At 22.6% G+C, this 18,849-nt stretch overlaps 1 protein-coding gene across 1 annotated transcript in view; it reads left to right on the forward strand.

The window, feature by feature from the left end:
• Window positions 1–18,849, forward strand: part of LOC114124844 (somatomedin-B and thrombospondin type-1 domain-containing protein) — an 83,344-nt gene that overhangs the window by 55,901 nt on the left and 8,594 nt on the right. Inside the window, exons 2-3 of the mRNA XM_050201070.1 lie at window positions 7,641–7,832; window positions 12,354–12,474. Coding sequence (XP_050057027.1) covers window positions 7,641–7,832; window positions 12,354–12,474 — 313 coding nt within the window. The remainder of the gene's footprint in view (window positions 1–7,640; window positions 7,833–12,353; window positions 12,475–18,849) is intronic.

Here is an 18,849-nt window from a genome sequence, read left to right on the forward strand (position 1 = left end):
TTTATATATAAAAAAACCAAATTTCAATTGAAAACCGTTTAATTTTTTTTTTTATTATTTATACTATTATTATTATGACGTATTTTCGTTTTAAAAATCCAATTTTAAACATTTTCCAAAAGGAAAATACATCAAATAAAACGTGTTTAAAAAGTATAAAATATATAAACCAATATAAGGGTTAGTGCCACTGTTAAACGTATATTTTATTGGCTGATACGATTTCTTAAAACGATTTTTATTTTATTTTTTGGTAAGTTTCCAACTTCCGACTTTAGTAGGACGTTTTTCAGTACGATTATATAATACTAAGGAATACCTTTGCACTATAACAATAAACAAACATTATTTTATTTAAAAATATATACCATGTTCAAACCATATGTAATTTGTTTAAATACATACAGTAGTATATGTATGTATAGTGTATAGTGTATTTAATATATTATATAATATAAAATAAATCTTGATTATATTTTGTTATTATAATATTATAATATTTGCATTCTTTTCTGATTGTTGTTAATCTTTGTATCACACATGTTGATTTTAAAAGTCTATCTGTGAGATTATAATATCAGATTGTTATAGTTAAAATCTTTTATAAAACAATATTGATGAATATTAAATACCAACATAATTATAATTCTATAATTAAAATATGTTGATATCATAGATTTGAATTGGAGTGATGATTTAAGAATTGGTTTTATTATCTGTTTGTGTTTAATAATATTTTACAATAAACAAAATTAATATTGATTGGATAATATTAACAATTTAAAATTATCGACATTATGTACCTTTCAGGCAGTAGCGTATGCAGAATTTGTTTATGGAGGGGGTTACTATTTATGTATATATACAAAATTGTATATACATTTTATTAACGTAATATTTCAGAAAAGAAATCATTATCATATTTAACTTATGCTACCAGGTGCTAAACATTTGAAAACATTGGATATTTTTGATTTTTTTTTAGTTTCTCTCCACTAAATATTTATAAAGATATAATAAAATAAAATGATATTAAAAAAAAAAAAAAACACAAATCAAATTTTGTATTTTTGTAAACGCGTACCTATATATTATTATGTTACAACAAGTGTTTTAAGTAAATGCTATGCGTTAGTGAATAATATTAATAATTATACTGAGTTATCTATTGTTACATGGAAAAATACTGATTCATCGATTATTAATATTTATCGTCCATACTCATAAGTACCTATTATAATACAATTATTATTATTATTTTTTTTTATATAGAACTGTTGTTTTTGTTATTGTTCACTTTTCTAGTTGATTTATTTTCTCTAAATATTCTAAAAGGCTAATTAAAGTTCCCAGGATTAAAAAATAAATAAATGATCCCATGATGGTATTTTTGGATAAATAAGCTTTTTCCAGCACTTTTAAAGGTCTAATTAATGGCCACAGAATCATGTTCAACTTTTTTTCCTGTTGTTTGATTAATTAACTCTTCTTAAAAAATAATTTACACATTTACACAAATAAACTTCATCCGAGATTATTGTTGTATAAAACGGATTATATTTATTGATGGTTAGTTTTATATTAAAGCATCTGTATAATACCTATAGGTAATTAATTATAAATACCACAGTTTTTATAATCAATATAATAAATAATATTTTCAGATGCTTTTAATTTTTACTTCAGCGTTGGCCAAACGATGGTTTGCAATCGACCTGTAGATCGCGAACAATTTTAAAGTATATCACCCCTTTGTTATACCTAATTCATTATATAAAAAGTACGAGAATGTAAAATGTAGATAAGTCACATTTGTTTTTTTTATTTAAACCGATCCTTTAAAGGAAAAAATATGTTCTAGACTATATATAGTAGAATCATTACCAACACATAACCGTAATTCTTAAAAATGTGTAGACTTCATACAAATTAAAAATAAACATTTATTTAAAAGACAAAAGAGTAGTTTTATAGAAGTCCTTTTGTTTCAGATTTACAACATCTGACTCTAAATGCGTAATATAAATGCAACAGGCGATGTCGGCTATAACAAAAAGGTTTAAGGTGTATTTTTTAAGGCAAACTTTTTGATTCTGGGCCTTGGGGCTATAACTCGTACGAAATATATTAAAACTTTACCCTAGACTTGTTCTGTAAGGTGAATTATTGCTTTCCAGTTAATTTTGTCTCGAATAAAAAAATTAAATTGGTTTCGTATAATTTTATTCTGTAACCGTGCGATGCTATTTGAAATTATTGTTAATGGTACGTGTGTGGTCTGAAACTTAAAGAAACATTTCTGTAAAACGGCCAATTCTATACGTAAAACTTTTAAAATATTTACAAGTATATAATATGTTTTAAATATCATAACTGTATTTTCATTCAAAAAGCTTAATGATGTTTTATTATATTATTATCTCATTATAGGTACGTATTGTGTATCTTCATTAATATTATTGTAATTGTAGGTATATTAAATTGTCATTAAATTATACCTAGATTAAAAAAAAAACTTTATTTGTTTATCACATTAAATACCTATAGGTGTAATGTATATTTATAAATTAAAATAATTAAATGTACAATGATACAACTTTAACTAGATTAAAAATGGTAAAATAAAAAAAAACGGTACATTACAGAATCATGAGTAAATATAGTTTATTGTCTTTATAAATATTTCAAATTATTAAATAATTAACTAATTTGATTTGATTTATTTATAATATTTTTAAAGTCCTCTGTGGTTCAAACAGTTTTTAAAATTGAATTCAGGGATAAATGTTCAATCTTCTCATCCTCATCCAATTATAATGGTCACTACGTGCCTTTGCATTAGATTAACTGCGTGTGTGCATAGATATGCTAACAGTGTGTAAAAATATATTTTTTGTATCAGATGATTGAACTAAATATATTTTTTCATACATTTCAGTATCTTCCAGGTGACATTCAATATTATTGTCATTTTCTTTGTTGACCTTATAGGAAGTAGTTCAATAGAATTCACTTACTCTTCCAGACGCCATTATATTTCTATTTAACTTAAGCATCTCAATTTAATAATAGGTATGTATTAAAGTCTGTAGGTACTGTGATAATAATTTATTTCTAAGTTACATTATTTATATGGCATTGGCAGTAATATACGTTATAATTAGTAATTAGTGAATCATAAATATTTCCGATTTTTAAAATAATAAGTAATAGTGAATAGATGATACGGGATATATTCAACAAATTACTCATAAATATTATTAAAATTTTACTGTTGTATTATTATAAATTGCATGATTCGAAATATAGTTAATAATTGAATAGTTTTTGTGTACTATGAATAAAAACTTATACTTTATATAAGTAGTAAAATCGCAAATTGCAAATTATTTTAATACCTACTGCAGGCTACAATACGTATATGCAAATAACTGAAATAACAATATAGGTATACACATAAGTTACAATTTTAAACTTGTACGAATTGTAATTTTTATTTTATATATTCACTATTATGTATATATACTTTATAATTGTACATCTCAATCTCTTAATTTAGTTGATTCTTTTTTTTTTTTTTTTACTTTCCAGTGCTTCGAAAATTACAAATATTTTTTACTTGACAGTTAACAGATATTGAATTTTTCTAGTTAAGATATTATTTTTTTTTTAAGCGCCCCATTTTTCTAAACTCAAAGAACGATTTTATAGTGGAAATGTTAAGGCTGACAATACATTTATTTTGTTTCTGATGTTTTTATTCAAACTCATTTCAATCTGTCTCTGGAAATCATTCATATTCGTATTTTATATAATAAACACATGTGAAAAAATACAAATATTGTATTAAAATTTGATACAGCACTTTAAATGGAAATTGACAATCAATATAGAATCGTGAATAAAAGACTACAAGTCATAACACGCATGGTATTGCAATTTTTATCAAAATTGAGTTATGTATGAAATATAATCAATGCATAACTATATCTTCTTACTGAAAATATTGTGGGAAGTTTATTTTTGTCAATATCTTGATTCTAACTTTACTTTATGATATAGAAAAGTGTAATTATTCAAAAAGTATATAGTTTTGATCAAAACTATGTATTTTTATACTCATTTTTTCATAATGTACTAATTCCTATTTTGTATTATCTCCCATGATACATATTATTGTATCAATTTATATTTTTTTATCAAAACGTATTGGGTATTATGCTCAAAACATCTGAATGAACATTCACAGAACTAACAACTATTTTATTTTATAAATATATTTTTAAAACACAACAAATACATTTTAGTTAAATAACGACTTTTCTTTTTGAGCAGGCGATGCGTTTGAATTTACACGTATAAAAGGTACTATTTTTTAAATTATATAAATTTATAACAATCAAGTTATTTATTTTATGTAAATCCATAATACTAAAAACATGAAATATGGTTAAAGTCTAATATTATATTACCTAATTTATTTTATTTGATATAATCACTTACTTTTACTGAATAATTCATTTAAATTTATAGATTAATAAACCTGAAATATTATATATTATTATATCGTATTCCATTATTTTATCTTATTTTTACACCTATCTAAAAATATTTAAAATTAATTTAATTAGTTTTCGTACTAACAAATTAATAATTTAATGTTCTATCAAAACACAAAATTCACAAAACTTTATAGAGATAGGACGTTAAAAAAACCAACTGTCCTTTGAAAACTAATATAATTTGATTTAATTTATTTTGAAAAATTAATTTAAAATAGTTAGTAAAATGTAGTAATATATAAAATTTACGTTAAAACATAAAAATAATATTTTTAAAGAGTAGAAAGTGATAAATTGTTGCCTTACTTAAAATGTATTCAACAATTAAAAAAAATGAAATCAAAAAAAAAAAAGTTTATATTTATTTTTAAATTCTTAACACTTATGTATAACATGCAACAGCTAGTATACACTATCTGTCTTCTTTTGGTTATTCAGTCTCCGAGAGGCGAGGACCATCCCATTTTGCACGCTAACCTCCATCTTATCCGACGCTTTTTCTTTCCAATCCAAGCCTCCACCAAGTTTATATTATACCAACAGAAATAATATTTCAATATCAAAATTAATAAACATATTTCAATAACTTAAAAAATAACACATTTAAATACACATTTAACCTTTTATATATCAATTTTTTTTTAGTTTAAAACTAAAATATCAACATTGATACATTTAGAGTACAATACGTATTTCTGACTAGATCAATAAGTTTTATATTTCATTTACAATATAATTCAAAAATGTATTTATAAATATTTATTCATAAGAATTTATTCAAATTCGTATGAATAATTGTACTTGAGATAATCGATATTTAATCTTTAAAACAATAACTCTGTAAACAATAATATACCTATTATTACCTTATAATCTGGTCGAATAATGTTGATTCATATTTCTACAAATATACTTATAGGACCAATACGATTTTTTTTTTTATGTTAAAAGTATTTAATATTTTAGAACTATATTTATAATAATATGACTTGTTATAAGTTTCTTTTAAAAAATTAAGCAAGTTTCAATCATATCACATTAAATGAGAAATAAGAGTTCAGCATTAAATGAATACATAGTACATCCACTACCATAAAATATTACAAAGCTTATAATATACGAAAACTTTGCTTTTTACTTTTGTTACAAATATAAGTAAAGAATTCAAATATAATAATAATTTGTTTTACTGGTTCACTCATAGAATGTTGAAACAAAAAACTTAACTAAGGAATTTATATAAAGTATATAATGTAATTTGTAATATTTTAAAAATGTTAGATTGATTAACTGTTTCTAAAGCTATCCGTAGGTACATTAGGGAATGATTTATTTTCATTATTTATTATTTTCTTGAAAAAAAAAAGTTCTAGAGTGTTTGAATGTTAGATGGTAATGCAAGAAGTAAATAAGCATAATGCAGTGAAATAACAAGAAGAAAGGAAGACAGCAAAGTAAAAGAGGAAAAAGTTTTCATCTTCTGCGCTAATGGTTTTATATATACCTACACGGCTACACTTACCACCGGCCAATATGAATTAATTTGATATGATAATATCTTTGAGTTGTATATATAAATATATGATACTATTGTTGAATTGATTATACAATAAGTTTAAACTATGTGGTATATACAGATTTTCATTCCATTTCCAACTTGTGTTACAATAATATAGGTATTAGTTACTACGAGTAGAGAAACTCAAAACTGTATATTATATTTAAGTACTTAAATATTAATATGGTTATACTTAATACAATACATTATTTACTCCTAAAGGCTGAAGATAAATCATTTGTGTCAATAAATATTAGATAACTGTTATTTTATATTTATGTAAAACATATTCGAATTCAAAGTAACATTTAAAAATATCTGTGTTTATTGTCTGTTATTGTTATTAAATAATTTGCAAAATATAATACAATTATTTGATAGTAACATCTTATTCATTAAAAAAAAAAAAAAACGATTTAGATCAAATTTGTTCCAGATTTTATTTTTTACAAATATGAATATATTATGGCTTATGGAGAAACATTAATTATTCTACCATTATTTTTATTACTATATAGTATATAATATAGATTATAAATATAAAATGGTTTTTAAAATATGTTGATGAAAAAAAAAGTGGTTAAAATTCAAATTGTTTTGTAAATATTTGTGGGAATATAATATTTAGAGATCATTAGTTGTTATCAATATTGATAAGTTATAAATTAGGTATTATCTACTTAATTTTATATTATAATTGAAGTAACAATTTTATAATATCATAGCAAAAATATAAAAAAATGTTTAACAGGAAATTAACATTTTATTCAATTAATCAAGTGTTAATCCACATTTTCATCAAATTATTTGCTATTAAATCCTCTTTATATTTCATTATAAATAAACTTTATGTAACTATACATTAATTTTTTAGTTACTAAAATAGCTTGAAATGTAGTATTTTATAATTTATTCAATTTATAAAATAAACATTAATCGAATTTAAATACTATGGAATTCTTAGGAACATTATTAGTGTGTAGTTTTGTGCACTTTATGATTAATTTGTATAGCACTCTATATGTTCTGACACATTCTGTTAATTTGGACCATGTACTTTTAGTCAAACTTAATGTTAAATTATTTACTTGTCACTAAACACATCCACTTAAAAGTTTATTTATTTGGTATATACTTTATTTATTTAAAGTGAAAGCTTTGCTACTTAACGATCGTAAATACTAAATAATAATATTTTTTTAAAATAAGCTTTTTTAGTCTTTCTAAAGATATATATTGAATCTTGTTAGTAACAACCCAAAAATGTTCATTATTTTTAAGAATTTGGACCTCAAAAATTTAACATATTTTTATAGCTATCTCATCAGATTCACGTATTTTGTTAATTGTATGATTTAAGTTCAACACATTTGAATATTAACTGAATAACAAAAAATGATTTTATATCAGTGATTATATATATTAATTATGTATTGTATATAGCTAATATTTAAAATGAAACGAAAAATTTATGTACGACCAAACGTTTTAAAATGTAACAAAATCAATTTTTTTTTCAGTGATTGATTGTGTGATGTCAGAATGGGAATCATGGAGTGAATGTGATACGGAATGTGGAAATGGCATGATGACAAGAAAAAGACAAGTGATAAAGACACCAGTAAATGGTGGAAAACATTGTCCTTCGATGGTGCAGAAAAGGGCATGCATGGGAACTAGGTGTCCAAATTATCCTGGGAGTGCATTAAAAGGTATAATACTAACTTTTTTTTCTAAAAATCTAAAACTTTCCAAAACATCTAAAAGATTTTTTTAAAACAGTTAGGTTATTTAACAGTGTTAAAAATATCGTATAAATTTAAGAATCTAAAAATCTGATCAGAAAACCATTATATTATTATACTAAATTATTGGATAATAATTATTTTGTTCTAGTAATAATATAATCTATTATATATAAATACTTATTATTATATTATATAAACTGTATGCCCCTGGCTGTTAGTCGATTATATTTTCCGGTGTCAAGCAGTCTTCGGTGCTATAAAATTGCATACGTTGGTTGCCGCGCTATTATATAATAAAATTGTATTATTACATTATTCGAGTAGTGTGTGTATGTGTGTCATACGAGTATGACCAACTTTTAATTATTAAACCTTAAGTAATCAATATAGAAAAATGTATTAAATTATATTTATAAATTAATTTTGACTGAATACTATTGTATTTCTTTTCTATTTTTTGACAAAAATAATTTAATTATAATGGTCAACATTGTTTATGTTCAAAATGACACTTTAATCTTCTTGGGATTTTATTTCAAAATATATTTCTCATCACAAGACTTCAAGTATCCATCCATTTTTTTTCCTTTTTAATTTTAGAATTGAAAATTATTTGTTATTGAGTAAAAATGAAGTAAGCTTTACTTAAAAATCCATAAACCAACATATTTCAAAGAATTCTGTTAATTAAATTTGCTAACCTTTTTTGAATGGTTAATAAAAAATATATAAAGCATTTAAATTGCATTGTTTGTTACAAACATACAATAAAACATAATACATAACAAAAAGAGTTTTATTATAATTTTACTAAAATAAATTAATAAATGATAGTTGGCATTACATATAGTGGTTATTTTTATATGGTATATATATATATTATAAAAATATTAATTTGTAACCATAATGGTATTATTATAAAACTAAAAGATTAGCATTTTAAATACATTTTAATTAACGATTTTTTTATAATGCGTTTTAGCAACTATTTTATACTTCATTGTTCCATTGGTTCATTAATAAAATGTAAATATTAAAACAGTATGATTAAAATATAGGTACTTTAAAAAATACATTTTTTTCCATACATAAAAATGCAAAATTATAAACATATCTATAGTTATTAGATATGATATAAATCAAAAAATCTATGTACAATTATATTTTTATAATAACTACTGCACATTTAAAAAATATATATATTGCATATCTATCTAAGAATACAATGCTTTGTTATATTTATTGTGTGTATAAAAATTGATGAAATTTTGTAAAATGTGTATACTTTTTGACTTATTTTAATCAATATTTTACTAAAATAGTTACAACATAAAAAACTTTTTCAAAAACAAGGCTTAAATAATATTAAAAAAATAAATTAGACACAAATTATAAAACATGTTAATATGTTATAACCTCTATTTTTTTATTACTTATTTCATGCTTACATGATTATTCAATAAAAATGTTATAAAACAAAATCCTTATTTTATATTGGCCATAATTTTTAATATGTTTTTATACTAATGGTAATTTCTCATTGTATCTAGCATAATTCTAAAATGTCACATCTCTGTAAGATGCAACCATACCCTAAGTGACTTCCGTAGTAATAATAAATATTATTTTCTTCCACTATTTTGTTGAACTGAATTTTAACCACAACAAATATTTATGTATCATATCAAATGAAAAGTAAAATGCATCCTCTAGTAATATTTTCTTAGAATGTTGTTCATTTTTGGAGATAACGATCCTTAGTAACGGTTTAATTTATTGTCTGACTGTTGGCATGAAAATATTTTAATCAAGCAAAAAGTCGAGGCTCATTATTCACAACTTCCTTATATATAAACAAAAGATAAGAAAGAAACAATTGCAATAAAAAAAATGCTGTAATCATTCATTGTTAAAAATTATAGACATCAGTGCTTCGATTGTTTCCAAGATTGTTTTGTACATACTTATACTATACTTATTTTATGCACGCATACTTCTATCATTTATTGTCATTACTTTATCATTTTTATTAAATATTGTACATAATTTACTTTAACTTTACACCAACTGAGAAGTGAGAACTGTATAAATTAAAATTATATTAAATTTTATACTACATTTTTGTAGAGGATAAATCGTATTTTATAATAATTTTTTTTAATTATCATATGACCATCGACTACTGAGGCCATTATACTCATAAATGATTTAGAATTTATAAGATTAATTTTGTATATTTATAAAATATATATATAATACATATATATTATATATATGTAATTAAACTTAAGTTTTGACGTATATTTTTTATTAGAATGTTCTGACACTTGAGCGTAAATATTAGATCACACAGTTCTAACGAGCGCCAAAAAATGCATTACCAAAAAAAAATGTATTTTGAATAATTATTATGCATAGAAAATATGTAATTATAAATATATCAAATAAAATAATAGTTAAATTAATTAAATTTAATCTTAAATGTCAATAATTCATTTTAACTAGATAAATAAAACTTTAAATACAATATATTTTTAAATTGTTTAGAATTTTGCTTGATTTTCACAATATTTCTGGGAAGTTCAAATTTCTAATTTAAAATAATACTATAAGTGATACTAATCATCCTATTATATTAAATTAATTTAGAATACTTATTATATATTTGCATGCGCTTTTTATTGAGTAATAAGTTAATTTAAAAATGCGAATAATCAATATAATATCATCAGTAATAATAGTCCAAAGTTTCTTTACTTACTGTTCTTAGAGACATTCTGCATTACCAAAACAGTGTTTGTGATAAAATCACATATATTTGACCATAGTCACTGTAAATAAGATGAAAGAGATTTAGATAATTTAGAAACTATGAATCATTATGAAGCATTAAAGGTTACGAAGTCGAACGGTCAATGATCATTAATTAAACATAAACTTTACCTAACAAAAAACTGCAATTCGACGATAATCTGTAAAATAACTATGATAAATAATCTTTAAACACAAGTATATAATTCTAAAGAATATTATTCTTTTATATAAGTGACTAATAAATAATTTATAGAGTTAAATAGTATATTATTATAGATTATTATTTTCAACGTATAAAAACACAAAATTTGAAAAATTATCAATTAGGTAGTATTGATAAATTACAATATTTTAATATTATAATTGTTATGTGTATTACTATAAATGTGAAGAAAAATATATTTAACCAATTATATAGCAGCTTTTGAGCTATGTGAATGGCAATTATGTATATACTCTAAAATATACATTATTATTAGAAAATAATGCTTCTAAATAATACGAATTAAACGTGCTAAAACGTATTAATATTAATAAACATTTTAAAATGAATAATTTAAGTAAATTTAACGTGTATATGTGTTTAAAAATTTAAATGCTCAGCCCTAGATATGAATGGTTGGTTATACAGTAATACTTATGATAGTAATATAAATAGAATTAAAGAGATAAAAAATATTGATATTATATTTTTCAACATTCGTATATAGAATCATTATAATTTAAACAAAGGTTGAATATAACATTAGATTTTTTATTTATCTTCAATTATTATGTGACATATTATAATATAGTATCATGCATATTATAATCTATATATTGTGATAATTGAATTAACGACTCATAATTCACAAGTAATATACTATAATATAATTTATGTCTCAAAATTACCGTTTTATTTTTATCATTGCAATTTAAATTTACAAAGTTTTAATTATTAATTCTATTAATTTTCTAATACATTACGTTACATATTTTTTTATAATTCTCAATGACATGAATAAAGTCTTGTTGAAACTTTATACATATAGTATTAAATTTTCAGTCCAAAATAAATGAAAAATATACTAACATATTTTTAAGGTTTTTCTTGATTACTATGTGTTTATTTATACTTATATAAATATGTAATCTAATTATTTTCAATTATTATTTATTTTTGAATATAACTATGTATTAATCAAAATAACAACTAACAAAAGATGTTATTTAAGCAATAACTATTAATACATATTAATGAATAGTTATATTAATATGTAAATTAGCATAATCGAATCTCTGAAATTCTATAAATAATTACATTTAATTAATTAGAGCTATTTAATTTATGTCTGATGTACATATTAATCATTACAAGTTAGCTATAATTAATTTAATTTAACTTTTGTAAATCATTGTTAATCATGTTAATTGTTTTATTATTAAAACTGTAATTATATATATATTGTTTATATTATTTACTATAATACCTATTATAAAAGTTATTTGAAATAATATTGTATTAATCATACATTAGGTCTTAATAAAAAAAAAATTTAAAACCGTATTATTATTTAAAAAAAAAGCATATTCTCTAAACTCTAGTCACCACTCACTAGAGTAATTGAGTAATGAAATCGTATGAAGCATAATAAAACCATAAACATTTAAGCAATTTTCTTTTTTTTTCAGAAACTGCCATGTTGCTGCCTGCGTCTTTGGCATCCAACCGTTTGAGTAATGAGTCCCAAGATATACGTCACAACTTAAAGTACCGCTTGTCAAAAGAACCAGTCGATTTAGATTCAAAGGAGTAAGTGTTCAATTATTTTTAACGTTATTATTTGACATACATTAAAAAGATAACCATAACACAAAATATTCAACTTGATGTGGACGAAGAAAAAGACATTTAGTTTTGGTTAAAGCCATAAGCAATGGCCTTATACTAGAGACTCTGTTAAGTCCATAAGATTTGTATGTATATGCGTTTTGCGTATACATATTACATATATATATATGGCTACTTAATATCTGTGTGTGTGTATGTGTGTGTATGTGACTGTATATTATAAACATGTATATATTATATAAGCTCAATGAATGCATAATTAAAGAGAGACGAGGGTATATAAAGATACTTTGCAATATAGATAGGGTGGCCAGTCAAGGGGGATAATTGTAACAAAACCTGGAGTAGTTAATATTCAAATTTCGGGCATACCTTTGTCGTAAAATTACTATCAAAGGCGTAAGACATTCCTATACCCTAACACTATACATACATATACTTATGATCTGTTATACGTAACTCTACTAAAAATATCAATTCTCTGCAGCAATAGAAGTCTTAGAATTTTAGAGGCTCTAACATAAAAATAATTAAATTATAGACTTATATGAACTAACAGCTACGTGTCATTAAATACCTGAAAAGCTTTTTCTTGACAGTACCCATTAAATATTAAGTTTAATTGCAGTTAGTTTGTTGAATATAGTTTATACTTTCTTAATAATATTAATTAATACTTAACATGTCTGATATACCTACTTTGCAATAATTTAAATTCAAGTAGGTATAAAATAGCTTTATAGAAATAATTACATAAATATAATTTATATACATTCATGCATTAATAATTATGCATGCATAGAAAAATATTACTTTTTACCTAAACTTTTACTGCAAATTCTAATTATTATATTTTAATTTATTGTGTTTTTTATTGGATCACATATAAGCATACATAACAAAATAAAAATAAAACTGTTTAATTAATTTCGTATGAGTAATTTGTATTATTTTGTATCATAGTGTAAATTATGATATATAAAATACATATGTAACACAAATTTAATGAAAAATAAATGTTTATAAACGGTAGAAATTCAATACAAGTAATTTATCTTAAATACTACACCAAGCCATACACTTATAATATAATAACTAATAACTAATATTTATTTGTATTATAAGTGCAAGCCTGTAAATTAAATCTTAAATAAAATAATTAAAGATTTTCAGTAATGTTTTAATAAATAATAATTCAAAATTATAATATATTGTTTATGAAATGATGTACCTAGTTTTACTCAAATTACATATTATTTTATTTCTCAAGTATCAGTTTGTTTCCCAAAAGTAGGTCAAATTCATTAGTTTTTAAAAAATGGATGATAAAACATATCAGTTTACAAAAATAATTTAAATTTCATAATTGGTAGATTTACTTTTATATTATTTTTATTTGTATATTATGTATATTGTTATACAACGTACCTATATGATTTTTGCTTTTAATAGATTTAAGAAAATGATTTGTACAATGTACATTGTAGTTTATTTTTCGAAAATTGACAGCAAAAAGTTGATTTCTTGATTATTTATATTACATATAAAATAATAAATAAATATTCATAGGCCAAACCGCCCAAACCGTAAAAACTTCTGACTTATTATTTCTCGCTCATACATATTTGTTTTTAATTTTAATTTCAAATATAATATTTTTGGTTTTAAAAATATTTTGAACTATTATTTATACACAACATTATAATTTATTCAGTGACTATCTATAATCTATATTATATAAATATATAAAGGCATAGTATAGTTAATTACTTATTTTCGAGTATAAATTAGGTGAAGTATATTAATGAGCAATAGTATTCGCCAGTAAATTAGTATTTACATAAATATAAATTCAAGATGTAAATTATTATTCTCAAATATTATTGAATTATTATAATAAACATGTTTTCTAAAAGCTTTTAAAATTATATATCAAATAATAAGAATTCCTCTTTTCAATGATTTAAATTATTTTAGTTATAAAAAAAATGTATCTCAGAAAGCTTACAATAACTAGACAATAATTAGACAGGTTTCTGATGTGACATTGTAAACAGCTACGCATATCCGTCTAAATCTATGATCAATAGATATAGGATATAATCATATATATGAATTATGTATATTAGGGCCAACCACCGCGTGTGATTGATTACATTATATTATACGTCTAATTAATTGTCTGTATGTAAATGAACCCTTCCTCGCTCTGAGTGTCGTAACTATGCGTTAATACAATTGTTACCCCGTTGACCATTTCGACGATGCAATATTGGACGTCGTAAACACAGTGCAATATAATTTACATATATATATATATATTGTTATAACAACTACGTTTAATAATAATACTGGAATGCATTACCTATAATATTATGCTAATAAATAAACCGTAAACTGTCTGTTAAACGCGTCTGTGTTCAAATTATGTACAACTACGTTCTGCTGTACACACTCAGTGGTCTGTATTTTTCTTATGCTTCTTTATTTTGGTGGCTGTTTTTGGCTTCAACAATTATTATCTATTAAAAAAAAAAAATAGTGATCGTTTATAAATAGCTACATAATATTACAATCTGAATTGTGTTTCTATATTTTAACATACTAGTTCTTATAATATTATCATCATTATTATTTACATTTTTATGGCCTTTTGAAATATTTCTATATATTTAAAATGTCGTGTTTTCAATGCAAGCTCGTGAATCAACTCAATATCATGATAATATATATATATATATATTTCAAATCTCTAAGTATCGTTTCATAGTGACACGCTAAAGCAATATCGCCAGTATATAATATTTCATAGTATTTTATCTATACTTTATATTATATATGAGAGAATTTTCAATGTAAAGAATTCATTAAAACCTTGGAAGAAGATGATATTGTATTTTTCGACGTCTTTAATTAATGTAGATACTTGTCGGCAGTCACGGCTACCTTTGTGTGTCGGTATGTTGTGTATTTACGCATGTTATGCAGAATCTGTGATGTGTGCACATAGAAATTACAAGCGTCGATGACCTTTTCAATAGATACTTGTTATGAAGACCGTCGGTTGGTAAAAGCTGTTTACACGTCTGGGCTTTTGTGCCCAAGTCAATGCATAGAATTAATGTGAGTTTATAATATAGTACAGCGAATGATGCACGACGGATACATACTAAAGCTGAGTAGGCGATAAAAAATAAAATATGTGTATAATATACATAACATATAGGTTGTATGGGTATTTTTTTGAGCTGGCCTTTTAAACCAAGCTTAACAAAAAGTACTCCAATGCAATGTCAACATTATGCGTCAAGATTTCTGGTCCAAAACACGTGGTTTTGTGAGCGGAGTACAGAGTAAAATGCGTTCTATAAGCTTCACCACATAATATCGAAAGTTTTGCAAAGGGTTCTTATGAAATACAAAAAAAAAATGTTCATAAAAGAAATAACAAATTGGAAATATTGTGGTATACCTCTCGCACACGAAAACTGATATGTGTTCAACCTTATAGTATAAAATATTTGTATATGTATTTATAGTATCTAGTTCAAAGTGGAATTTTCAAAAATGTTATAAGATATTTTAATCACGAATGAATAAAATGTTCAAATAATGAAAAACAAAATATAATATGTAAAAATGAATACTTATATTTAATTTTTTTTTTTTTTTTTTAGTGATTTTTATTTCACACAATTTTGGAAAATAGTGCATTTACAAACGTATTTTATGTTTTGTAATTATTTATTTTTATGTGCTTATATCCTAAATTAATCACTATATTAACATAAGATAAAATACTTAATGAAAACTAATATACCTATTATTTAAAAAGAATACGTATCGATCCCTCAGAACATATTTTGAATTAAAAGTATAAAAACCAACATACAGTTTTTTTTAAAAGTTCAGGAGCTTGACGTATATACTGTATAATAATATACCTAAGCTATAGATAACTATAAAATGGCAATGTAAGAACACAATCTCATAAAATAGCTACTTACTGTAATTTTCTCCTTACTAAACTCACATAAATTATATTATGTTTTCGTTTATATTTTGCGATAAATATATTTAAAAATGTATATATTAAGTATTCACTTCATATCATAGTTTATAATAATACCGTTTTTTATATGATCATAAAATTTATAATAAAATTACAGTAATCATGATTTATGAATAGATTTTTTTTAGTTTAAATAAAATGCGGTTATAATAAACGCACTTATTAACTGTTTTAAAATATTTAAATCAAACATATTGAAATAAAAAGAAATCATAATATACAATAACTATTATCTTAACTAGATTCCAGAGTAAATATGTACCTACTATGGAAAATGGCGATGTTCAGTATTTATTTATTTCAGTTGCTGCAACTTGCAGAATAATGGTGTATTGTGGTTTTTTTTATCTCATTTCTAAAATGATTGTTAGTCAGTAGAAGCAAAGTCTGTTATTTAGTACTGTTGACTGTTAAATAATGTTCAATTGTTCATTAAAATAATGTATTAACAATGGTTTTCAAAATGTATTAAATCTAATTTAGTAGGTTATATCGTATTCAGTAAAAAAATATATTCGCGAACTTCAAATTTCAAGAGTGCGTTATAGAATTTATATTGTCGACTATTGGAAAATCGCAACTGACAACTATTTAAGGCGTTGTTTATCAATTTTTAAATAATACTACACAGCAGCGGTTACCAAACTTTTTTTCTACATTGCCTTTTTTTGCATTAAATTCAGCCACGATACCTTGTTGTGAATACCATAAAAGACAGAACAAAAAAAAAATTATATACATTTTAAATTATTTATAATGAGCCCTGTTTGAGAACCATTGTTTTACAGTATATTTAACGATAAAGGTAACACGAACATTTTCCAAAACATAACTCTGAATTTCATTCAGGTTTTTGTTTTTATCGCATAAAGGATTTAATATTAGGTACACTTATTTATGAAAAATTAAAAGTTTTTAAAAAAGTTTCTACCTATGTGCAGTAAAATAAATTTTTCTCCTGTTTTTAAGTTATAAATATATAAATTTATTACCTATTTTTTTTTAAATAAATTTGACAAAATACTTATCTTCTATTTTAAAAAATGGATTTATTGAGCGTGAGTTAAAGTATGTTTTATTTATCATATTTTTAACAGTTTATCTACAGTTTTAAAGTTCCATAAAATGATTTCTCATAATTTTTTATTTTTTTTAACTTAAATATATTATCGTAAGTTAATGTTGTATTAAAAATGTTAATTAAATTAACATTAAAACTCAAAAAGAAAGGCGTGGAAGGGCGCAGCTTAAAAAAATTGTTTTGATGTGCTCAAGTAATTTTTTTTTAAAGTTTGAATTTTTCAGAAATTAGTGTAATATTAAGTCATTAATACATTCATAAAACTCTAATTAAATTTAGGGTCATTCGATTGAACTATGTTATGTTATCATAATCGTTGAAAACACTGTAGGTATAGTACCTACTTTTAAATCACGATCATAAAAATATCGTTAAATAGTAAATAACTACTATAATATATTGTTTAAATAAAATTATATATTAGTGATTAACTTATATTAAAAAATGAAAATTATGAAAGTGTATCAAACTCTAAAAATTAAAATTTGATACTTTACAAACATAAATTTTGACAAAATCTGATATTAAACAATGATTAAAAATGATAATATTTAATTTGTAAAGGATTAATTAATTATTAAATAATAAATATATTATAATGATCAAGCAATATTTGAAGTTAGACAAACAAAAATGTAGATACCTACAACAGTGATGGCAAGCCTTGCAATGTTTTAAATTCTTTAAACTTTATTTTATACAGTTTTAAAATATTTTATTATAAAATAATTAATATTAAATTACTCTAAATATTTATGTATTTATATATATAAGAAGTAAATAAAAAAATTAAATAAAGAAAAAAGTGTTCTTAAATTTAAAAGTAAAGCGTATTATTATATAGATGGAAAAAATATTTAAAATTTACGACAACATTAAAAATTGAAATAAAAACTAAGAAGTTACACACAATTTACAATATTATAAGAAAAAAGTAAAAAATGTTTTTACGAGTAGGAATTTTTGAGTATGCATCATGTGTAATAGTACTATAAGAGGGACTGAGGAAATAAGAAAAGAGACAGCTTGGTCCTTAGTGCTCTGGAAAAATATGCAAACTATAGAACTTAATTTCACACACTCGCATATTAAATAATAAATATAATATTTGTTTCTTGATGAATTCCTAAAAAAAAAATAGTTACTCTTTAAAACGTAAAAATTAAAAACTATGAAATCCTTT

Source organism: Aphis gossypii, chromosome 2, assembly GCF_020184175.1.
Source record: "Aphis gossypii isolate Hap1 chromosome 2, ASM2018417v2, whole genome shotgun sequence".
NCBI classification, from domain to species: domain Eukaryota; kingdom Metazoa; phylum Arthropoda; class Insecta; order Hemiptera; family Aphididae; genus Aphis; species Aphis gossypii.